This window comes from Pocillopora damicornis, chromosome 6 (assembly GCF_964200805.1).
Source record: "Pocillopora damicornis chromosome 6, jaPocDami1.2, whole genome shotgun sequence".
Taxonomy (NCBI): Eukaryota; Metazoa; Cnidaria; class Anthozoa; order Scleractinia; family Pocilloporidae; genus Pocillopora; species Pocillopora damicornis.
Window position 1 is genome coordinate 2,396,413 of NC_142675.1, and position 24,844 is coordinate 2,421,256.

General features: G+C 36.7%; 3 protein-coding genes and 1 non-coding gene across 9 annotated transcripts; 1 reads left to right on the forward strand and 3 right to left on the reverse strand.

Annotated features, from left to right (window-relative positions):
• Positions 1-2,663: 2,663 nt before the first annotated feature.
• On the forward strand, positions 2,664-5,065 carry LOC113681394 (uncharacterized). Of its 6 annotated transcripts, XM_089208738.1 has the most exons (8): positions 2,664-2,863; positions 3,094-3,129; positions 3,485-3,535; positions 4,004-4,042; positions 4,220-4,252; positions 4,386-4,430; positions 4,669-4,691; positions 4,755-4,995. In XM_089208738.1, the coding sequence occupies exons 1-8, from the start codon at positions 2,831-2,833 to the stop codon at positions 4,840-4,842; spliced, it is 348 nt and encodes a 115-aa protein (XP_089064864.1). In that variant the 5' UTR covers positions 2,664-2,830; the 3' UTR covers positions 4,843-4,995. The 6 variants fall into 6 exon arrangements, with proteins under 6 accessions (XP_089064864.1, XP_089064867.1, XP_089064865.1 ...); XM_089208741.1 differs by lacking the exon at positions 4,669-4,691 and having other exon boundaries at positions 4,954-5,065; XM_089208739.1 differs by lacking the exon at positions 4,220-4,252.
• Positions 5,066-9,147: 4,082 nt separating this feature from the next.
• Trnat-ugu (transfer RNA threonine (anticodon UGU)) lies at positions 9,148-9,220 on the reverse strand. Its single transcript has one exon. It is a non-coding gene; the product is annotated as a tRNA-Thr (tRNA).
• Positions 9,221-9,544: 324 nt separating this feature from the next.
• LOC149043422 (uncharacterized) lies at positions 9,545-24,303 on the reverse strand. The gene is made up of 5 exons (XM_089210028.1): positions 24,164-24,303; positions 21,582-21,728; positions 19,760-19,939; positions 16,129-16,196; positions 9,545-14,943 (listed from the first exon to the last, which is right to left on the reverse strand). The coding sequence occupies exons 2-5, from the start codon at positions 21,676-21,678 to the stop codon at positions 11,347-11,349; spliced, it is 3,942 nt and encodes a 1,313-aa protein (XP_089066154.1). The 5' UTR covers positions 21,679-21,728; positions 24,164-24,303; the 3' UTR covers positions 9,545-11,346.
• On the reverse strand, positions 18,187-19,546 carry LOC149043423 (uncharacterized). The gene is made up of 2 exons (XM_089210166.1): positions 19,234-19,546; positions 18,187-18,688 (listed from the first exon to the last, which is right to left on the reverse strand). The coding sequence occupies exons 1-2, from the start codon at positions 19,451-19,453 to the stop codon at positions 18,567-18,569; spliced, it is 342 nt and encodes a 113-aa protein (XP_089066292.1). The 5' UTR covers positions 19,454-19,546; the 3' UTR covers positions 18,187-18,566.
• Positions 24,304-24,844: the final 541 nt, after the last annotated feature.

The following is a 24,844-nucleotide window of genomic DNA, read 5'->3' on the forward strand; positions in this document are numbered from 1 at the left end:
AAGGTTGGTGATTATGACTGTTTGCTTCATTCTGGTAGTAATTGTCTACTGGAGGATTTATATAGTCTTAAAGAGACACAAAATCCAGATTGAAGGCCTTCAAATCCAAGAAGTACAACGGGGAGTTCAAAATGGCGACTTGTCTAACTTTTTGAAGCTTCGAAAGTCAGCTCTTGGAACATTTTATGTATGTATTGTGTTTATGATTTGTTATTTGCCTTCCTACATTCTCTATTTTTTTCCCCTGGCTCGCCCTAAAAGTCGAATCTCTTTATACGAAGCTTGGCTCTATGCAAAGACTTTGCTTTTCCTCAACTCGTCTTTGAACCCTATTATATACTGCTGGAAGATGGGACCCATTCGTCGCACTCTCATGGACATAATGCGAGGCATCGTAAATCGGTTCAGAGAATAAAATTGGTTGGATTTGCTTCTGATACCAATTCACAATGCATGGGATAAGAGCAACGGCCATGGTAAAATCAAACTTGAGTTGTCAAAAGTACTTACGGAAAACAGAGGGGGATGAAATTTAACGGTTAGGAAAATTACGCAATGGAGTACGACAGAGTTTAGCTTAGGAAAATATAAGTTGCTAATTTCAAGCGCATTTTGTATGAGAAATTTATAAATGACCAGAAAGCCTCCTCGCCGCTTGAAATATTATTTCAAGGTTGTCATCAATTAATGTATGTATTTGTTATTGTCGATGGGTCAGTTACTTTATAACCTTGTTAAGTGTATAGCTTGTGAATTAAATACAAAACAAATTTTTAGGTCGCTTTATAGTGTAATAAGGGCCACGAGTTCATCAGTGTTTTTATTACAGTTAAATGTAACTCTCTTCGAATAAAGCCGCTAGTTACTTGCGGTCACACATAGACTTCCAGAATTTACTTGTGCAGTTTCTGATATAAAGAATAATATTAAGTCGACTAGACTTGATGGCTGTCCATTCGATTAAAAGTCTCAACCTTGTGAATAGTAACACATGCACTTGCTTACTTAGGGAAAGACGGAAGGTTATACATTTTATGCGAGTTACAAAAAGTAGAAGGAGCTCGACGCCTTTCATTCAGACGGTTAGTCCGTTTTGAAAAATTTAGCATCAATTTTCACCTTTTTTAATTGTATCCTGCGGCAATCACCGCTGTTCTCGGCTATCCTCGCTATATTTTGGCATATTGGAACATTTTTCAGTGTTTGACTAGCTCAGCAAACAAACACTTACTTAAAAAAAAAGAGGATTCCCTTTGGAGCTGAAGAGATCTCAAATTACATGACGTTGCGTCTTAATAACTCCAGTCGGCGGAAGACCAGTTGGCTATGAACAAAGCATGACGTCAGACTCCAACCTCGCTCCCAGGAGGAGGCTGGCTAGAATCCGGATTGCGAATCACGTGCTTAGATCCACTTTAGTGCTCTCAACTAGTAAGAAAAATTAGTGATGCATAAAGTTAACACTCTTATGGAAATTATCACTAAAGTCAGTTGTCAGCAATCGATCGACAAGGAATACCCAGATTCCTCAGATCTCCCTGTACAGATTCATCACAAGGCAAAGAACAATTTATTTTAGGGATGTCAAACTTTGGAATTCCTTAGGCATGTCACTCAAGTAGAAAAAGACATTGGCAGAATTCAAACGTTAATTAAAAAAACAATTTATTTTAACCTTTTTAGAGCTCATTTAATTTCTTATTTCATATTAATTTTGGTATTTATTTGCATAAGTGTATATATATACACATGTATATATAGGTAATTTGGTGTTAACAACTGAAATGAAAACGTAAATTGGTCACCGTGAAGAGTGTAAAGGCTGACGTTTCGAGCTTTAGCCCTTCGTCAGAGCGATTAGAGGAGTTGTGGGTTGTGTGTGGGTTTAAATGGAAAAAATTGTGCTACGCTATTAATGGGAATATGGTGACGAGAAAACAAGAATAAATTAGTTGAATCAAAAGCGCTTGTTGATACCGTGGGGATTAAGAGTGCCGATTTGGAAGACAAATTTTTGTTCTAGTGTTTTGCGGCTTTACGAACTGCCTAAATTTAGGGAAAGGCCGGAAACTGCCATATGCTGTATAGAATATTTGGGGAGATTAAAGTGTTTAGCGACTGGTTTGGATGCGTCCTTGTCATTTCTTTCGATGTCGCGAAGGTGTTCTCGAAGTCGGTCACCTAGTCGTCTGCATTCATATGATTGCACATATGGATGGTTGCACAACATGTAGCACCACATAACATTTTTCTTCGAGTATAATGGCACAAGATTCAGATGGAGTATTCTTATGCGCTGAATTTTCGGGGTTCTGCTTTTTCCATTACAACCTAAATTCAACATTTTCTATTTGCAATAACGGGCAAACTTTAACAAGTAGATTATTTAGAGAGAAAAATTAAGGAAAATCATTTTGTTTATTTATTAGTAAAGTCGCGACTGGCTCTAATTGCTTTGGAGTAGCTGACAGATGGAGCGAAACTCTTAACGAATCACTTTACGATGTAAAGTGAAACTACTATAATTCCTGACTGTTTTTGACACCGCTCATTTGCAAACTACTCTTTACTTCTGGACGAAATAAAATTATAGTCCTGTTATTTGCCGATTCGTTGTTTTTCGTTCCTTCTTTACTTTCTGACCCTAACAGGCTAAAGGCACGTTGAAAGCTCGTACATTTTTAAAAAAAGTATTGAGAGCTCGTGCTTTGTAAGGTGTCGGAATATCCCTGGTGTATATGAGGATGCTGTAATGTTCTGGTTTTAAAATTGATAATAGAATCAACAAGTGCGCCCCATACTTAACATATCGACTGAAAGTCCACTCTTTATGACGATAGCAAAATCTTTGGAGTGTTTGGTGGTATGAGATAACAGCTTGCATTCCTTTTCGGCGCTCTCAATAGTCATTAACGTTGTTACTATTTTCCCCGGGAACCAACCAAGATAATTACATAATTACTTTTCAATTAAACGCACTCCGTCATTTGGAATTTTTAAATTTTACACAATAAAGATCACTTGTTTTTCGCTTAAGAATAAGTATTATGTAAACCTTTGACTTACGCTTACTGTGGATATCTGTATCGATAGGAGGCCGCAGACAAAGGAAAACAACGTGAGCGTGAGGTAAGTGGATAAGAGCAGGTACCTGGTAGATTTGAAGAGTCTTAATCGTTTGTGTTTTCGCATGAAAACAGCGGCAATAAGTGTAATTTGCATCTCCAATTTGATATGATACCGCAAACGAAGGTTATGAAAGCAAAGTTCTGAAAATACCCTGCAGAATGCTTATAATGATCGCTGATTTAAATAAATTTGAGATTAGAATTCCGGTGACAACTTTTTCTAAGCGTAACGGTAGAAAAATAGCTCTGCATAAAATTTCCCTTACTAAACATTTCAAGGCTAGGCAACTGAAACACTTAGATCTATTGCAAGCCAACCATAGATGAATACATAATTCTTACAAAAATGTTCATAGGCAGAGGAGGAAGAAGGAGACCTTGATGTCACCGAACCAGACGGCGAATGGGTAATTACTTCTGCACTAATATTCACAGCCACTTTGGACATTTTCTATGTCAGGTGCATACCCTGTGTTGATCTAAAATGCCTTTTCTATATATAATAAACATTGGCTTTGAATGATGCACGACCAGTTGCTAAATAATAGAGAGTAGATATAATCTACCAATTCCTTGCCTATTGAATCTTGATTATCTGGTTCTATCAACAGAGTTGATATGGCAAATTGATCACAGTAAGGGGAATGTAAAGTCATAACTAAACCTTTAATTCAACAGTCTGGACCTTTTAAAGCCTAGCTAAAATTACACGACTAAATTGATTTAATAGTACTTTTGAACTTTGCTTGCGTCGGGCAAAAGTACAAGGAAAGTTTAGTTTTACTTCACACGTGAAGCTGAGGGGAAAAGGACTGTCTTTCCTTGGAGCTTGCTGGAGAAGACGGCTGTTAACTTTGAACAATATTAAATCCTAGGTTCGTCAAAAAAGAATCCAGGCGCTGACCCGCAATGAGGTTAGGTGTATTTATATCTTTTTAAAAAACTGATGGTTAAATTTATGGAATTACGAACATTTAAGGACAACTTTGATCAGGAAAACATTGGACCTCCTAGATAGTTTTACTTGAATTAGTTAATTCATTGGCGTCAACGTGACCATCATATCTCTCATTATGCTTATATTCCAACAGCCGCCGGCAGGACCCGCAACAAATTTTGTTGAAGTAAGTATAATTGTCTATGACTCTGGAGAGAATTATAGACACTTCATTTTACAGAGATTTTTATGTTATTATTTTTTTTCATATTATTTTTAAATGTGTTCAGCATATTCTAAATACATGCTGCCACATTTAGGGAGAGGCATATGCCATTCAAGATGACAGCGATGATAGTGGAACGGTAAGATGTGTTTGCATTGTATAAATCTCGATCTCAATGATAGTGAAACGGTAAGAAGTGTTCGCATGATACAAAAAATCAATCTTAATTCCAAATTTTCTGTTTCTTTGCATTTGAAAGTTTTGGGTTTTTTTCTCTTTAGCTCCAATAGTTTTGTTTTGATATTTTTGTTTTGATAATTTTGTTTTTAGATCGATCATGTTCATTTTTTGTTTGTTTGTTTTTTCTGGTTTTTCAGCATGGTGGTTTAACCCCTTTGATTTTCCGATAGTACTAAGTCGTTAGGTTTTAAGTAGTACTTCCATAGCATTCGCTTTAAACAAGTGATTTACAAAAAGAAACAGGTGGTGGCCAGCACCATTTCAACGAGGTACAGAAGCGATTAGGGATGAGAACACAATGGGGTACTTGAAACCAAGGCACGAACGGTGCCGACTTCATGGGGTTTGTCCTGAACGATTATTACCGTAAGTTTGGGGATTTGATTCAGAATTGAAATCTCGTACTCTGCTTTTGTTCGCAGGTGACTTTCAGAACAGAATAAGAACAGTCCAAGAAAAGAAAACAGTCCAAGAAAAGTCGTTTTTTCAAATTTATTCTTTGTTGTAATTATTAAAAACGTAAAGAAAATGAAATTTGTTATCTCTTTCTCTATGACCTAATAATTAAATTACATCCACTTTAAGTAAACAGGTGTTGGGTGCGTGATAAGACGAGCCGAAAAAAGTGTTTCGTGTCTCAGAAATTCAGTGATGATGGCCAAACCCAGTTGATACCCTACCCCCTAACAATATAGGCAATCTTCAAATTATTTCCCATTGTTCATTATTTCCTGGCACTCTAAGTGTAAGATTCCTAAATCAATTCATTGACCTCAAATTATCATGTTTTAGACCGCCTTAAATCTCTTCCTGAGGTCTTAAATACTAGGGTTACAAGTAACCGAATGCCGTGAATTTTAAAAACACTTAACTGACATATTTTAATTGCCACCCAAGAAAGTTTGCAATCCTAAATCCAACGACAATCCCTCAGTTGTTTTCTCTCAGCAACTTACATCCAGAACCCTTTACATTCGGCATTTTAAGAGTAATTCAAACTCGGGAATCTGAAGGCCTTTTTGTTGTCGTGCATTCTACCAGATGCTTCTTAAGGCGTGCATTTTACTAACAATCTACGGTTGTGCATTTTACAAAAACGAAACTGCCGCACTTTGCAAGCACTTAGTAGTCGCACTCTAAAAAAACCTATACGAAAACTTCACAATCGAATTTCACAAACACTGAACAGGCTCGTTTTACGAACACTCAATTTGAAAATTTTACGAACACTTAACGGGCGAATTTTACGAACACGTAGCAGTCGCAATTTAAGCACATTTAAAAGTCGCAGTTTACGAACATTTAACGGGCGTATTTTACGAAATTTAGTCGCATTTTACAAATATTTAACGGTCGCATTTTACGAACATTTTAGTCGCATTTTACGAACATTTAACGTATTTTTACGAACATTTAACTGTTGTATTTTACGAACATTTAACTGTCGCATTTTACGAACATTTAACGGTCGCATTTTACGAACATTTAGTCGCATTTTACGAACTTTTAACCGTCGCATTTTATAAACATTTAAAGGGCGTATATTTACGAACATTTCACAGCTGCATTTTACGAACATTTAAAGGTCGCATTTTACGAACATTTAACGTATTTTTACGAACATTTAGCGTATTTTTACGAACATTTAAGAGTCGCATTTTACGAACATTTAACATATTTTTACGAACATTTAAGAGTCGCATTTTACGAACATTTAACAGTCACATTTTACGAACATTTAACGTATTTTTACGAACATTTAACTGTCGCATTTTACTAACATTTAACAGTCGCATTTTACGAACATTTAGTCGCATTTTACGAACATTTAACGTATTTTTACGAACATTTAACTGTTGTATTTTACGAACATTTAACTGTCGCATTTTACGAACATTTAACGGTCGCATTTTACGAACATTTAGTCGCATTTTACGAACTTTTAACCGTCGCATTTTATAAACATTTAAAGGGCGTATAACATTTCACAGCTGCATTTTACGAACATTTAAAGGTCGCATTTTACGAACATTTAACGTATTTTTACGAACATTTAGCGTATTTTTACGAACATTTAAGAGTCGCATTTTACGAACATTTAACGTATTTTTACGAACATTTGAGTCGCATTTTACGAACATTTAACAGTCACATTTTACGAACATTTAACGTATTTTTACGAACATTTAACTGTCGCATTTTACTAACATTTAACAGTCGCATTTTACGAACATTTAGTCGCATTTTACGAACATTTAGTCGCATTTTACGAACATTTAACAGTCGCATTTTACGAACATTTAACAGTCGCATTTTACGAACATTTAACGGTCGCATTTTACGAACATTTAGTCGCATTTTACGAACATTTAACGGGTGCTTTTTACAAACTTTAAGGTCGTACATTTTAAAAACATTTATTACATAAGGCTATTCATTTGACCTTAATTACATAAGGGTTGTTTACTAGTACTGTTTTATATAGGCTGTTTTGTCGTAAATTTAAATGGCTCTGTTACATAGCGCCTTCGGCCCAGATACTGATATTGATCCGCATTTAACGTATTTTTACGAACATTTAACAGTCGCATTTTACGAGCATTTAACAGTCGCATTTTACGAACATTTAACAGCTGCATTTTACGAACATTTAACAGTCGCATTTTACGAACATTTAACGGGTGCTTTTTACAAACTTTAAGGTCGTACATTTTAAAAACATTTTTTACATAAGGCTATTCATTTGACCTTAATTACATAAGGGTTGTTTACTGGTACTGTTTTATATAAGCCGTTTTGTCGTAAATTTAAATGGCTCTGTTTCATAGCGCCTTCGGCCCAGATACTGATATTGATCCCATTTTAGTCGCATTTTACGAACATTTAACGTATTTTTACGAACATTTAAGAGTCGCATTTTACGAACATTTAACAGTCACATTTTACGAACATTTAACAGTCGCATTTTACGAACATTTAACAGTCGCATTTTAGGAATATTTTACGTATTTTTACGAACATTTAAGAGTCGCATTTTACAAATATTTAACGGTCGCATTTTACGAACATTTTAGTCGCATTTTACGAACATTTAACGTATTTTTACAAACATTTAACTGTCGCATTTTACTAACATTTAACAGTCGCATTTTACGAACATTTAGTCGCATTTTACGAACATTTAACAGTCGCATTTTACGAACATTTAACGGGTGCTTTTTACAAACTTTAAGGTCGTACATTTTAAAAACATTTATTACATAAGGCTATTCATTTGACCTTAATTACATAAGGGTTGTTTACTAGTACTGTTTTATATAGGCTGTTTTGTCGTAAACTTAAATGGCTCTGTTACATAGCGCCTTCGGCCCAGATACTGATATCGTTTCGAGCGTTAGCTCATCGTCAGAACGATTGGAGGAGTTGTGGGTTGTGTGTGGGTTTATATGTAGACAATTTTTTCTAGTGTTTTGCGGCTTTCCGAGGTGCCTAAATGTAGGGAAAGGCCGGAAGCTGCCATATGCTGTATAGAATAAGTAGGGAGATCAAATTGTTTAGCGACTGGTTTGGATGCGTCCACGTCATTTCTTTCTACGTCGCGAGTGTGTTCTCGGAATCGGTCACGTAGTCGACTGCATTCATATGATTGCACATATAGATAGTTGCATAATACATAGCACCACATAACATTTTTCGTCTATTGTAGTGGCACAAGAATCAGATGGAGTATTCTTATGTGCTGAGTTTTTACGGTTCTGCCTTTTTCAATACAACCTGAATTCAACATTCTCTATTTGCAATAGTGGACAAACTTTAAACAGCAGATTATTTAGAGAGAAAAATTGAGGAAAATAATTTTGCTTCTTTATTAGTAAAGTCGTGACTGGCTCTAATTGCTTTGGAGTAGCTGGCAGTTGGAGCAAAACTCTTGACCAATCACTTTACGGTGTAAAGAGAAACTAATACAATCCCTAACTGTCTTTGACACCGCTCATTTGCAAACTACTCTTTATCCGTGGACTAAATAAATTTATAGTCCTGTCATTGGCCGATTCGTTGTTTTTCATTCCTTCCTTACTTACTGACCCTAATAGGCTAAAGTCTTTCATATTCTAAACACAATATTGCATTTTTCACACTTAATTTACATCTATTGATGAGACAAAAAACAGCCCTCATTTTTAATTTACATCTGCCGTCAACATGAACAATAATCAAAATTCCTGTATTTTTTTCGTTTAAGCGCTTGATGCCGAATTATTGCTTGATAAAATGTCTTATCTGTATTTCTTTCAGTTGAAAAATGTAAAAATATACCGTGGTCATTGTTAGACTTTCTCTGAGCTATGTGCAGCTGTTCATGAACTGAAATGGATCCGGGACTTGTGAGGAGATGGTCAAAGTGAGAGCCGAAGGCGGTCGTCAGTCAGCGAGGGGAGGGCTATCTGTAATAATCCACCCCGGGAAATATTCTCAAGCTACTCTAAAACGACTGAAAAATATGCCGTTATCACCTCACTTTAGTACGTTGGCCGAACATTCTGATTACCTCCTAGATCCTCACAGCTAAGAACACTACTGAACTAATAGTTGAAAATAGGACCTGGAAAAAATTCAGGCCCGTAAGGGATTTGAACCCATGACCTCTGCGATACAGGTGCAGCGCTCTACCAACTGAGCTAACAAGCCAATTGGGAGCTGGTCAATGTGTTGGGTCCAAATAAACCATCCAAGAGACGAATAATGATACTAATTCAATAGTGTTCTTAGCTGCGAGGATCTCTTAAATTCGTTTCTTCACCGCAGTGCAAATATATGAATTTTATATATCTAAAATCATTCTTCTGTGGTTGGAGTGGAGAATTCTCGCTGTCTTTGGAAGAGAAATTGAAGGTGCAGCCTGTGTATTTCTGCGATGGAACGGAAGCAGCATAACTGAAGGCTTCCATGCGGTAATGAGACTGCAATGGAAAACGTGGTGGATATGGAGACAGACAATGAAAATCAACGTCGTTTTTGTATTTTATACACTGAACATTTCTCTTATACAAAGTAAAAAAATAAGTATAATAGAAGTAAAAAAATAAGTACAATAGAAACTGCATTAAATTGTCCGAGGCATTAAGTAAAATACGTGCTAAACGGAGACACTATAATGAACCCAATTACTCCCAAGACTGATCATAATTTAAACTCTCTCACAGTATTAACACACCGACAAATATGGTGTCTAAAAGAATTCTAGAATATCAAACTGGAGGGTAGTTTTTTACTACAAACGTGATGTTACATCGAGTTCTCGGAATAAGCAACAAAGAGAAACACACTCTTATCAGTTGGGAGATTTTTCTTCAGAACTTGGGAGTTCATGACTTAATATAAACTAAGGTAAATAAACAATTATCTTCAACTTTAAAGAAAAATAGCATCAAAACACTTCACACGAAATACACATAACGGGTTCTAATTACAAAGCGTACTCTAAATACCTAAGTATAAGTTCTTAAAACTAAAAAAGACATCTTCAAATTATGCTAAGGTAAATTTAAAGCAAAGAAGAAAGTTTGAACAGCTAATTTTCAAAAATTAAAAGTTTTCTCCTGAGGCCTGAGCCTTTTCAACTACAGACTTGGTTTACATTTATTCATGAACCTTTTCACCAAAATAATTCCCATCGAGGACTACATGGCTCACTTTAACTGCTTCTCTAATTTATGGGCATAAATATTTTCTAACTAGAAACAACAAATTCCATGTCACATACATCAAAAGTCACTGCTATGGAAACTTCAGTTATAGTCAAGTCTGCGTCGCTCTTTCCTAGTTTAGATTACATGGACAATTTTTAACCTCTCTCTCTTGGTTCCTCAAAACGAACAGATAAGTGTTTGATAAAACCGACTAAAATTGACCAAACTCATTTGATAACCAGCCTTTTGACCTGTTGTCGGCCTGTTCTCTGAGAAATTTCAACTTTTGTTTCAACATTTGAAAGAGTCATATTATAAAAGTCAAGCGGGTGGGAAACAATTGTAGGCCGGGCCCACGGGATTAGAGGCTGGCTACACCTTTAAAAGTAGGTCTTATGTCTCTTACATATGGTCATTAGATTCAATAACATCATCTCTGATGTTTACTTCTTCGAATTTAGCTTAGAATGGCAATCTTGGCACTGATAGAATTAGATTACATCAAAATAGATTGAAAAAAAATCCATTTTTCTTGTGAAGATAATCTCAATTTGTAACAAAGTAATTTATGATATAGAAAAATCGTCGAGTTTCATCAACATCTGGCTGCAAATTTTGCAAATCAAATTTTTGGAAATAAAAAAATTCGCCAACTTTAGCAAATGACGAATTGTTTCTTCGCTTATAAAAGCTTAGAGCATAAAGATAATTAAAACCCAGTGGACAAGCTTCTGGTTATGTAAAAGGAAAAAAAAACCTTTAAACTGTTGTCCATACAACTGATTGTAATGCAGGAATAGAGCTGAGTGTCATTTTGACGAAAACGAAAATCTCGTATTCGCGTTCAACTATTGTAGGCATTCATAACAAAAGCCATGTTACATTTCGTTCTCTTCGCAAGCATTTAAATTTGTAAAGGTAAGAAAAAAAGACGATTCCAATGACCAAAATGTAATAAAATAGTCTGATTTTATTTCTTCACCAAAGTAAAGTTATACATCTCGAGTTCCATTCAACAAAAGTAGAAAGTAATGAAAAATAGTCAAAATTGCCAAAATTGAGAAACTTTTAACCCCTCTAAGTTCATGCGTCATTCTTTTTGAGATGGAAAAAAATAACAAGTTTTCATTTATTTAAGTCTGTATTCAAATTTTCTCTTGCCTTTGCCATGAAGTCAAAAGTGACGTCATCTCCAATCAGCAAAAAGGGAGCCCAGTGTTTGATGTCGCGGAACTGGTCTGATTCTCTGAGGCCTCTCATGGCCAGGTTCAGTGACTTGCTTGCAGGTTCACTTTCGGCAAGGTGTCGATAAAAGCATTTCATGAACTCAAGAGTAGCTTTGTCATCAATCGCCCACAAGGACACCACAACAGACCGAGCACCAGCCCCCATAAAAGCGCGCGCAATGCCAACCACACCTTCAGCCTTGATCTCGCCCCGACCGCTGTGGCAGCAACTAAGTACAACTAGTTTAGCGCGAAGTTGAACATTTGACACATCTCGAATCGTTAAAATGTAATCCTCCTTCTTGGTAGGCACAGCAGATGTTCGGTCTGGGTCAGGTGTAAGAGCAATTTCGCCAGTTTCCATACATCCGTGTGCCGCAAAGTGAACTAAGGAAACGGAACTGAGTCTTTTCAACACCTCACGTTTCGTGGCTTGTCTGCCAGTGATTGGCGTGATATTCAGAATTTTTCCGATCATTTCTACTTCTTCTTTAGCATACGGAAGCTGCTCGAGGAGTTCCTCTCCCTTGCTGTTGGTAACCTCGGCTACCCACGGATCTCCTACAAGTAACGCACCACTGCTTTTATGATAATCATCTGGGCAATCGGCAATGAGTCTAAGACTCGTTAATGATGGAGCGATTCGGATTCTGAAAGATTCACACAGGTATTTAGAATTACCATCCTTCAATGCAGCGTAAGGAGCAAGCCACAGAGGTCCATCGGGAATAATGACTAGCTCATCCCCTTGAACCAGGTCAGCCACCGGCTTCATGACGATATCATACAAAGTGCTCAAGCATTTGTTTTGTTGGATGGCAGGTTGAAGGGTGTCTTCTTTAGGTTTCTCATCCACTTTTGAAGGGCTCTCCCTCAAAGCATCCAAAGACCGATTCTCGCATCTCACAATAGAACGAACACCAAGTTGTGTATAGACACCGAGCATGAACGACTCAAAGGACTGACTAGCTCCACTATTCTCTGAAACAAAACCTTTGAGTTTACTTTGTCTTAACTGAACTTGTTTTCCTTCGGACACAACCCAAAGATTGACATCAGCTCTGTCCACTGCCTGAAAGACGGTGTTTGATGGAACGTTTTTTAAAACTTTTAAGAAACGTTTCATCCAAATCGATGAAGACTTAGCAGTGACTGCTAAATCTTCATCGCCTGTCTTGTGCTGACTTGTTCCACCACAAAAACTAGATTCCATAAGGTCGGACAGAGCTTGAGCTCGTCCTTTCTCAGCAACAAATAAGGCTTCATCCATATTACCTTGTTCTAGGAGAACTCTCCACAAACCCGTAAACGCCCTTTGATACTGAGTTCGAAAATTAATCTTCCACTTATCTTTAGATTTTAGAAGTACTCTCAAGGAATTGAATAAGTTTATGCCAGCTTGGTAATATTCAACGGCTTTTGGCAGTCCACCCTGCAACTCAGAAACGCATCCTAATGAACTGTAAGTTATTGCCTCCAAGTATTTGTCTTCGACCCCTTGAGCAATTTTAAGCGCTAGGTTATATGACTCGTTAGCCTTTATCAAATCTCCCTTACTTTGATATATACGACCAAGTTTGCAATAAGCAGTACCCACCCCACGCTTGTCTCCTACTTCTTTAGCTATTTTAAGATGTAGGTTGTGGTACTCTATGGCTTTTTTTAAATCACCCAGTCTGTCATAAGCATTGCCAAGATTGCCATAAGCACTACCCTCCCCATGCTTGTCTCCTACTTCTTTAGCTATTTTAAGATCTAGGTTATGGTACTCTATGGCTTTTTTAAAATCACCCAGACTGTCATAAGCATTGCCAAGATTGCCATAAGCACTACCCTCCCCATGCTTGTCTCCTACTTCTTTAGCTATTTTAAGATGTAGGTTGTGGTACTCTATGGCTTTATTGAAATCACCCAGACGGTGATAAGCATTGCCAAGATTGCCATAAGCACTACCCTCCCCATGCTTGTCTCCTACTTCTTTAGCTATTTTAAGATGTAGGTTGTGGTACTCTATGGCTTTTTTGAAATCACCCAGATGGCAATAAGCATTGCCAAGATTGCCATGAGTAACACCCTCCCCATGCTTGTCTCCTACTTCTTTAGCTATTTTAAGAACTAGGTTGAAGTACTCTATGGCTTTTTTGAAAGCACCCAGACGGCAATAAGCAATGCCAAGATTGCCATAAGCGAGACCCTCCCCATGCTTGTCTCCTACTTCTTTAGCTATTTTAAGATGTAGGTTGTGGTACTCTATGGCTTTATTGAAATCACCCAGACTGTCATAAGCATTGCCAAGATTGCCATAAGCACGACCCTCCCCATGCTTGTCTCCTACTTCTTTAGCTATTTTAAGATGTAGGTTGTGGTACTCTATGGCTTTTTTGAAATCACCCAGACGGCGATAAGCATTGCCAAGATTGCCATAAGCAACGCCCTCCCCATGCTTGTCTCCTACTTCTTTAGCTATTTTAAGGTGTAGGTTGTGGTACTCTATGGCTTTTTTGAAATCACCCAGACTAAAATAAGCATTGCCAAGATTGCCATAAGCACCCCTCTCCCCATGCTTGTCTCCTACTTCTTTAGCTATTTTAAGATGTAGGTTGTGGTACTCTTTGGCTTTATTGAAATCACCCAGACTGTGATAAGCATTGGCAAGATTACCATAAGCACCACCCTCCCCATGCTTGTCTCCTACTTCTTTAGCTATTTTAAGATCTAGGTTGTGGTACTCTATGGCTTTATTGAAATCACCCAGACAGCGATAAGCATTGCCAAGATTGCCATAAGCACTACCCTCCCCATGCTTGTCTCCTACTTCTTTAGCTATTTTAAGATGTAGGTTGTGGTACTCTATGGCTTTATTGAAATCACCCAGACTGTGATAAGCATTGCCAAGATTGCCATAAGCACTACCCTCCCCATGCTTGTCTCCTACTTCTTTAGCTATTTTAAGATGTAGGTTGTGGTACTCTATGGCTTTATTGAAATCACCCAGACTGTCATAAGCATTGCCAAGATTGCCATAAGCACGACCCTCCCCATGCTTGTCTCCTACTTCTTTAGCTATTTTAAGATGTAGGTTGTGGTACTCTATGGCTTTTTTGAAATCACCCAGACTAAAATAAGCATTGCCAAGATTGCCATAAGCAACACCCTCCCCATGCTTGTCTCCTACTTCTTTAGCTATTTTAAGATGTAGGTTGTGGTAGTCTATAGCTTTTTTGAAATCACCCAGACGGCGATAAGCATTGCCAAGTTTGCCATAAGCACGACCCTCCCCATGCTTGTCTCCTACTTCTTTAGCTATTTTAAGTAGGTTGAGGTACTTTATGGCTTCTTCTCCCCGATTATAGAGGTCTATGACTTTCTTGACATTACCTGAACTTGCACTACCATGGTTATGATTAATAGGATCTTTTTCCTCCATGGACTTTTTTCCCACTTCTCTGACAGACTGAAGTCTTAATGACAACAAGATCCTATTGTTTTTGTCAATCTTTTTTATGTTAAGGGTTAAAAAGGTGGACAAAACGAGAATGTTAATTTTGTCATCATATTGGTATGTAATAGTCCATTTTTACAGTTGCGTGCTTGGTTGTAAAGCCTCTGAACAAGAGTGATGGCTAAGGGTGACCTTGTTATGATAAAAACATTGCTGCTTTTCAAATGCAAATTACTTTGATATTATTGTCACTAAATACTGGTCTCTATCACAACAAGATCACCTTTGGTCTCACTCCAAATTAAAGGCTTGGCAACTAAGTACACAACTATAAAATGTTCTATTAGGAGGGCTTGTGTGAAAGGTAGATGTTTTATAAACATTCAGTTGGTTATGAAGTAAATCTACACTGAAAAATTTTTTTTCTACGTGCAGCCTCAAAATTTAACGCGAAATATCTAGATTTAATCCCTTGTTTCCAAAAACTGGGGAGCAGTGCTGCTCAATTTTTAAATTAATATAGCTTTAACATCAGACAAATGTTTTACAGCAGTGGAAGAAACAAGTGTACAACACAAATGCGTGCCTTTAAAAGTTGTATTTGTTCATAGGAAAACATGACGAAAGTTTCCAGGTCTCTAAGTAGTTGAAAAGGTTAAATTCAAGAAAATCTGCATAGGATATGTAAACATTACCAAGCTTTTTGTTCTGGCTTGTTTTAGAGATATCTGATCTACCCACTTACTATGTATAAATTGGGTGAATATTTGACTTTTAACCCTTTAACTCCTATGAGTGACCAAGAGAGAATTTCTCCTTACGAGAGCAATACAATATCATCAGATAAGTGTTGAGAGTAAAGAAAAAGATCAATTTGGGAATAATTAGTTGATCCAATACTGAATTCTCTGAATTAACATTACAAGAATTGTACAGTTGACAGTAAGGATAATTACAAATTTGGTCTGTAAATTAAAGGGTTATCTAAACCATTGTGTACCAGTTATTGGCATGGATAGTAGAACTAAATCAAATTGGCTAAAAGGAGTAATATCATTGATAAGTCACAAGGTAATCACTTTTCCCATGTTTTTTAATCACACACTCTTATAGTATGAGCTGACAAGTTCCCATCATAATTAATACCCTTCTTTGTATTTTCTCCCTTAAAACATCAAATTATGGAAACTTTTTCCATTATACCCATGGTTAAAAATGAAAGATTCCTTCAAAGGATACAGCTATTCCCTTATCACACCAAGTGATTGCTTCTTCAAATCTCTTCAATTCAACACAAGCAGTGGTTCCTATGGGCAACAACGTAAAGAAGCATATTATTACTGTAGCTCAATTCTGAAAAAAGAGCCTGAAACCATTGAAATCAGTACAGACCAGTAGAAAAAAAAAATGACAAAACAAAACAAAGCAAAAAAACTAAATGGAAGAGAATAAACAGGCCCTATCAGGTTTCAGTTAGATTTATTTAGCTTTTAAGACAACTGAAACTTCTAAGAACATTTAAATTGGGACCAACAATTCCTTACCTAAAGAGTTAGGTAAGGCCTAGTTCAAACGTCGATCTTTACATGTACCGAACCTAATTGCAATTTGGGTCGACTTGAATAATTAAGAGCGGCAGTTGATTTAAACGTCTATACAAATCTGCCGATCCTAATTGATTCAAACGTCGATCTTTACATGTACTTAATAGAAACGTTAGGTTCGGTACATGTAAAGATCGACGTTTGAACTAGGCCTAAGGATCTCAAGGCGAATGAAGCGAAGTAAACATCACCAATGACTCTAACAGCTTCAGACGCGAACGAGTTATTGTGTGACAACAACACTGTAAAGACTCATTGTGACAATCGGTCAGATTTTTTAAGAAAACTTGGCTTTCTAGACAAAATCTTCCGTAAAAAGCAATTCTTTTTATTTGCAACAAAGTTTATAGGGATCTTAAGGCGAATAAAGCAAAGTAAACATCGCCAATGACTATATCCGCTTCAGACGCGAACGAGTTATTGTGTGACAACAACACCGTAAAGACTCATCATGTCAATCGCTCAGATTTTTTAAAGAAAACTTAGCTTCCAGACAAGATCTTTAGTAAAAAGCAATTCTTTTTATTTGCAACAAAGTTTATAAGGATCTCATGTCAATCGGTCTTAAGTCAAGTCGCTTGATAAAAAGTCGACGCACAACGGTGTTGTCACACAATAATGCGGGTATCAGCGGCCATCCCGAGGGGTCGACCCCCGGGCAACCCAAGGGCAACACACGGGCTTAGCAGGGGATTTGTAGCAAAGGCATGCCCCGCACGCGGGGCATTAGAGCGCTTTTGCGTTTTTGGCAAAATACCCCGGGGCCATACCCACGGGATTTGCACGTAATCTGCTGTTATTTTTGCTTTCCTACAAGGCCCAATGAGCGTAAGAAGTGTAATGCTTACAGAAAACTTCCCACTTTGTTGCAAATACAAATCTGAGCGATTGACATGATGAGTCTTTACGGTGTTGTTGTCACACAACTCATTCCCGTCTACAGCCAATTTTGTTCATTGGCGATGTTTACTTCGCTTTATTCGCCTTGAGATCCTTATAAACTTTGTTGCAAATAAAAAGAATTGCTTTTTACTAAAGATCTTGTCTAGAAAGCCAAGTTTTCTTTAAAAAATCTGAGCGATTGACATGATGAGTCTTTACGGTGTTGTTGTCGCACATTCCCTTACCAAAGCTGTTGATATGGAACATATATGGTCCAAATATGGAAATGGTATGGGACAACATATGGCTAATCTATGGGCATTGCATGGTTTTTATATGGGATGTTAGCTCCCATATCAAACCCATAAATAGTGACTAGTGCCCGCCAAGTGCATTCTATTGTCTTTCACTATGGGATTTCTACGTATTTCGTAAAGTTCCATACATTCCCCATAGGATCTGGTATGGGAATGGTATGGGTCAGTCCCATAGTGATGCCATATGATGGCTGAAAATTCTCTATGGGATTGCTACGTATTTCGTAAAGTTCCATATATTCCCCATAGTATCCATTAGGGGAATGGTATGCAACAATCCCATACCATTCCCATAATGACCCTGGACCATTCTCTATGGGATTGCTATGGGATTTTAAAGTTCCATATCATTCCCATAGCATTCAGCAAAGCTGACATCTCATATGGGAACACTATGGGGTCCTTTGACTTCAGCCCCATATCTTTACCATATGATTCAGAAATTACTAAAGGGACTGTAAGGTTAAAGGCAAGTAATGGCGACATCATATTCGTCCATTGAAACCATATCTTTAATTGCATCTAAAATTTCTTGCAAAAAAAATTGAATAAAAATAACAAAAAACCAAAAATCTTATATTTCTTCTAGGTCAACACTATGAAACCGGTAGTTTTCCTCTCGCTCAACACTATCATTAACAACACTACTTTTTTTTTATCAAGCAATACGACTTAACTTGCCAACTCTGTCAAATTGTTACTCTTCTTTTTGATCGACACTATAATACGGTTACTGTTATTTTTGGCCAAGACTATGAAACTGTTATTCTGTATTTTGGTCAACATTATCAAACAGAAATTTTCTTTTTGGTCAACATAATGAAATTGGTAAACTCTTGAAGTTAAACAGTTTTACAGTAATTATAAAAAGTGTTCATTCTGCTCGTTGCTCTCGTACTCTTGGGGGCCTTCTAGCTTCCACACATTTCATGTTTATCTTCTGTATGATTTGGCTCGGTTGAGGAGAGTCCTTTGAAAACTTTGAACAGACTTTACCTGAAAAAAAAAGTTTAAGTTAATATTAAGTCATATTTACCTGTAAAACAGTACCCCAACTTATACGTGGAATGTTGCCTTACCAAGAAACAAAAATTGCTTGATTGGAGGTAATCAATTGTGATGGGTTCTGTTTTGTTTGCTTGATTTATAAAATTAATAACTTAATTGAAAGCTCAGTGACATTATTTTTTTTTTCATTTACTGGTGTCTTAATTATCTCTGCTGTGGCTAAGGGAGTAAGATTAAAACCGTTAGATCAGTTTTATACATTTTTTGTGGAAGTTTCAATCCAGGTTAATTGTAATGGACTGCAATGGAAACTACTGGGATTCCAGTACTTTGTGTCCAAATAAAATTCTTTCTGCTTCAATTCTATATCATAATTATTGCATGCAAGTTTGTATTAAATTGCTTATTTTTTAAGGACAACAATGCCTTAAAAACCCAGTCAATTCAAGTTCTAATTAGTGAGTTAGAGATCCCCATGACTGCAAGTTATGTACTTATTTCTGAATAAAATAATTCAGTGTTGCACTACTTACCAACAAGGGCATCAATGATGAGGGGGGTCAACGGAATGTTTGCATCACCGCTTTTGCCTTTTCTGTCACTTCCCCTTGCACTTGAAATTGCAAGTGTTTCTTTGGTGAAGAATATGTCAACAGCAGCGTTGACATATCCGGACCAGGACTTGAACGCAGAACAGTAGGCCCGTTGGTGAGGGTACCAGAAGACACTGGATCCCTCCATGACCTCTACCATCTGTAAATAAAAAAAACATATACTAAGTTATATGTTAGTCTGTTTGTGACCTCTACATGTTCATTGTTGGTCGTTTGCACTGAAACAGCTTAAAGTTGAGCCAATTTTTCAAAATACGTAAATGATGATTTAGGTCCTTTTAGGATTATGACTTATATCTGTACTGGAGAAATCCAATCAGAAAACTTCGAATACAATATTTGAAGCTTATTATGGCTAGTAAGATAAAACCGTGCCCGGTGGTGGCATTGTACATGTAGTACATGTAAATTAAACCTGGATAAGCGACAATCAAAATTGACTCACCCCCTTTGTTTAGTATCTTGGCATCATAGTATTTACCATTGGGGATCCACAAAGCATTAACGATATCCCTAACTTGCATTTCATTGTCTTCTTCGTCGTCAGGGAAGATGTGTCGAACTTCCTCTTCAGCAAGCACTCTCAAATTTTCATCATCCTCATATTTTACAAGGTACCAAAGTTCTACAGGTGTAACAAAAATAATTTGTGTCAAAGTCTGTGGTTGTAGTCAATAATTATCTGTGGTTGAAGTTAATTAGTGTATGAGCAGAGCTGCCAAGATCTGGAGATTTAAAATCTGAAGATTTTTCCTTTTGTGCCAGCTGCCACTTTTGCACCTGCCTGACTTGACCCATCCCCTGAAAAGCTTAGAGGATGTGTGCAAACCCCCCCCCCCCCCTTCACAGGACACACCCCATTCAGTAAATTCATGAGAGATTTTTTGGTTGAAAGCTCAACCAATCAGACTCAGTTGCTGTTGTGGTTGTTGTTTGGAAGAAAGTGTAATCCCTACTTTGAAACAATCTAAGTGCAATCAAGAAAATTAAGATAAGAACCCTAATTTTAACAAAAGGCAAGATAACCTTAGATGTGGGAAATCTGGAGTTCAAATGTTATGTTTCTGTGTGGAACTGATCCAAATCCTCTTTTATCTTAAAGGTTTGATGACCCATATGGCAGACCCAGAGTCTTGTTCTGTGTCTGTGAGACTCCCTGACAATCAGGGAGGGTTGGCATATTATAAGTGTAGAAGAGTCTACTGCCTTTAATACATTTAGATAGCTTATTAATGAGTCAATAAGATCCAAATGTTGCAGTCATAAAAACCAGAAGCAATATTACTCATAGAAAAATAGTTATTATATAAATGAGAAGAATAATGATAAAGAAGATGAGATTAATATTTATAATGATGTTAATAATGTAGGTGACAACAGGGATAATAATAATGATGAGAATTAAGCATCACTCTATTTGAAACAAACCCCTCGGCATTTAAACTTTTGGAGATAGGTTTCATAAAATTCCTCTTCCACAGGCAAAATTAAGAATGTGTTCAAATGCCCCACACAACTTTTATACAAGAAACAAAATAAGTAGCAACCCGACTTTCAATTAATTGACCAAGCTTTAAAACCTAGACCTTGTACACTTTTTTCTTCTGAGCCATTTGTTAGTGAAAGTTCACTATCTACCTTAACTCTTTAAACCCTAAGAGTGACCAGGATCTCACTTCTCATTACAGTAATACTGCTGAATCATTCACTAAGCTCATGAGAATAAAGGAAATGATCACCAACCTAAGAAGCATTGATCTTCAAATGAATTCTCTTTTTCAGTACCACAAGAAACATACAAAGAATAGTATGGAGAATATGGATACTGATGTTAGGGTGTCAAGGGTTAAACACCTCCATATTCAAAGATATAACACTTGCACTCTACTGGAAATTGGTTGCTTGGGGGAAGTTGAGACTTTCAATTGATTGTTGCATAATATAATGGAAAGATGATGATGATGATGGTACTTATGATGCAAACTTACAAAATGGATGTTATATGATGATCAAATAAAGTCTTTACTTATTATAACTTTGTGTACTTGCTTTGAAATTTGAGAAAAGAAAATAACAAATATGTCATAGATCCTCTCAGTCAATGAACAACATATTGTAACCATAGAAGAGAGCCATTACTGGCCAAATATCCTTTAAAGTGGTCATGCAGTGTATATATTGTTCTCCACATCTGCTTACATTCTTCAAACGGGTGGAATAGAAAATGCTTTAACAGTGACTGAAGTCAAAGTTGAACTTAAGCTCACCTTGTAAAGTGTCCTCGTCAAAATCTGGAGCATTTTCTTTGTCAGGTAAGTCTTCATTTTCAGATGGAACCTTAATTGGACTTCTTTCTTTAGCCATAGCAACTGTAAGGGGATGCTTCTTACAAAAAGGTGCTGTTTTAAGTCATCCTGGCCTGAAAAAAAGATGGTTGCAAATGGTAAAAAAATTAGCTCAGCATATTACCCAATAATTGTAAAATAAATATTTTTTCCCATCTGAGAATGGGAGGGATACATAGACACAAAATCACAAGCAATTAATATTAATAGCATATTTAAAGCAGTAAATTAAAAGAACAAAAGATATATATACTGAAGAAAACAAGCATTAATATTTAAATGAACAGTAATTCTCTTCTCATTACAATAAATTTCAAGATTTACTAAAGACATTCCCAATTGACTGAAATAACTTGGGCAAAAATCAACATCTGTGTGTTTCAAGTTCATATAATTTGTAACAGCAACAATTTAAATCATTTAAACTAAGAGGTGGTAGGTAGTTAGGTCACGTCTGGATTTGAACAGTGGTCCATCCAGGACCTGCTTTAATTAATCCTGGCTTCCTCACATGAAGCAACTGGGAGTATTATTACCCAGCCCTGGACAGGATGCAAGTCCATTCCACTCATATTCCCTCCCCTCACCCCCCCCCCCCCTTTCACCCCCCTAGCATTTTTATCAGGTTTCCCTAACTAATTTTTGCTACCATGTACTCCTGGCTGGAGACAGGCACTGTAAGAGTAAAGTGTTTTGCACAAGAACACAACACATTGACTGGAACCCAGACCTCTTGACCCTGAGTCCAGCACAGGCCAGGTTACAAATGCAGACCTCCTGACCCTCAGTCCACCTCACTTAAATCATAAGACCACCATGTCTCCACAAGAGGAGAGAGTTTATGCTCAATTCTTTTTTATAGGAAACACATTTTACAACACCAAAGAAAAATTATCTCATCTGATTTTAAAATAGGGATTACTGGTCAAAACTTATGAAAGATATATTTCTTTAATTCAATTTCTTACTGTTGAGCTGAATTCTATATTCATATAGGTGAAGGTAATACTTCAACTGTTACACTTATTGCTGGAAAAGCAGTGAAATATATACATTTATGCGTGCTGATATGTGTGTTGAAATGGATTTCAATTTGGTACAGGTGAAGACATTTGTGGTTTACTGGTATATATATATATATATATATATCTCACTGATTGTTTTTGTATTCATTTCATGTTTACATTGTTTTGTGCACAAAATTGATTTGTCTTTAATGCTAACTTTAATTCTCCTCATAATCAAGATGGCTTGGTTTTTAAATATCAAATAATCCTTACTGGCTGTTTTCATGTACAAATAAATTCAATGAAAAACTAGAGTAACAAGGAAATCAATTGTACTGGAATTTAAAATAGCCAGAGATACATATACAGTGAAGATTTTTTTAACTAAAGCCAGTACTACCTTCTAACTAACCAGTTAAGCACCAGGGCTTTAATTTACTGGGGAATATTGGCCCAAGGTTGTGGCAGTATAGGAATAGCATAGTACCAATATTCCCCAGTATAGCTCAAGAAAGCAAGGTAATTGTCATGCACTAATGGACTAAACTAGTTTGCTTTGAATTTACATGTGTTATGATTGTCTGTATGGTGCGATGATGATCTAGGTTGCAAAATCCTAACCAAGTAAGAACCAATCAGAACTTTTTATTTACCCCAAGCCTATGACACATACTTGGATGCGTGCTGCCACATGCAGAACTAAACCAGTTTTGATGTGATCATTGATTGATCATATATTGATTAGAAGATGACAAAAGGTAAAACTTTACTCAGATACCAATCAATCATTACCAGTTGATGAATTGGACTCCTAAAACTTGAATGTAGTTAATTTAAAGGACGCTTCCAATAAATCACTAGCCGGCATTTGAAGAAAAATCAACTCGTTTCAATATTTAACAAGGAAATCAGTATAACAGTACAGTTTGGAAGGACAATCTAAGCAGTCTATCCTAAAGAAAAAATTACTTTCAAACTATAAAATTATAAACATAAACACATGAAATAAGCTGGAAATGTTTATCACTTTTTAATTAAATGCATCTTAAATACGGAAGGAATTTGAGTTAACACGTAATCCAGACACGAAAGCTAGCGCAAAACACTTTCGTGCGCATGCTCCACATGCACATGAAACGCAAACGAAACTGAAAGTGTTTCGATCATTCGCACTTGCACTAAATCAAATCGGTAATTTGGAGATTCCTTTTAACTCTCTCAAATTAATTTTTTTAGATTTAAATGTCAGGTATTGGCTGCGAATTTTTGTGAATTCGACAGTTGTAACATGTTCGTGTAAGCTCGGCTCAATTAGCTTACAAGTAACACTAAGCGTCAATACAATTAATACACGCCCGAATCGAATAAAAGTTGGCAATCCTCGTCATTTAACTGTAGAAACGTCTTACATTGCCGGACATCAGGGAAAATTAGGGCTGATGGAGAATATTTGAAGGAGAAATTGTTAACTGAGAAACTCCAAATAAAAGTATTTACCTTATATTCACAAATCTGATTCAACCACGCGTTCTTACGGCCTTGATTCCTCAATCCATCATGGAAATGTTTCAAAGTAAGTCACGAAGACTGAGAAAGTACCAAGAAAGACTGGAAAGCTATGTTGTAGAGCGAAGAATCTCAATGGCGAGTTGCGAAATGAAAGAGGAGTTCCCTGGCCCATAAGTCTGTGCAAGCTTGAAGCCGGAAGTGCCTACTCAACGTGTTTATTTACATAAAAATGAAATATTTCTCGCACGATTCTCGCATTTTTTTAAGGTCCACTACAATATTTCATCTCACTTTCACAAGTTCTCATTAGCGCTCTTAAGAGCTAATGTCACCATACATCAAACAAACCGCGGCAAGTCACCCAAATTTCTTTCCACTCGTACTTTCATATTTTGTAGCCCAATATGTTCTAAGAATTGTGGTGTATTTTTTTTTGGTGAAAATTTGTTAGGTGTCGAGAATTAATTTTTTTCGTTCGACCGCTCAAATATGCAAATTTTCACCGTGAATATTACCCGAGTTGTGTGAACTCATGTAACGAATGTACTAGACCTACGGTATTTCTGTGGACATAATTCTTTGTTCTATCATTTAACTTAAATCTCCTGTCGTTACTGAAGCTGGCAAAGAAATATTTATTTTTTGGTGAATATTTTTGTCCGACATGCT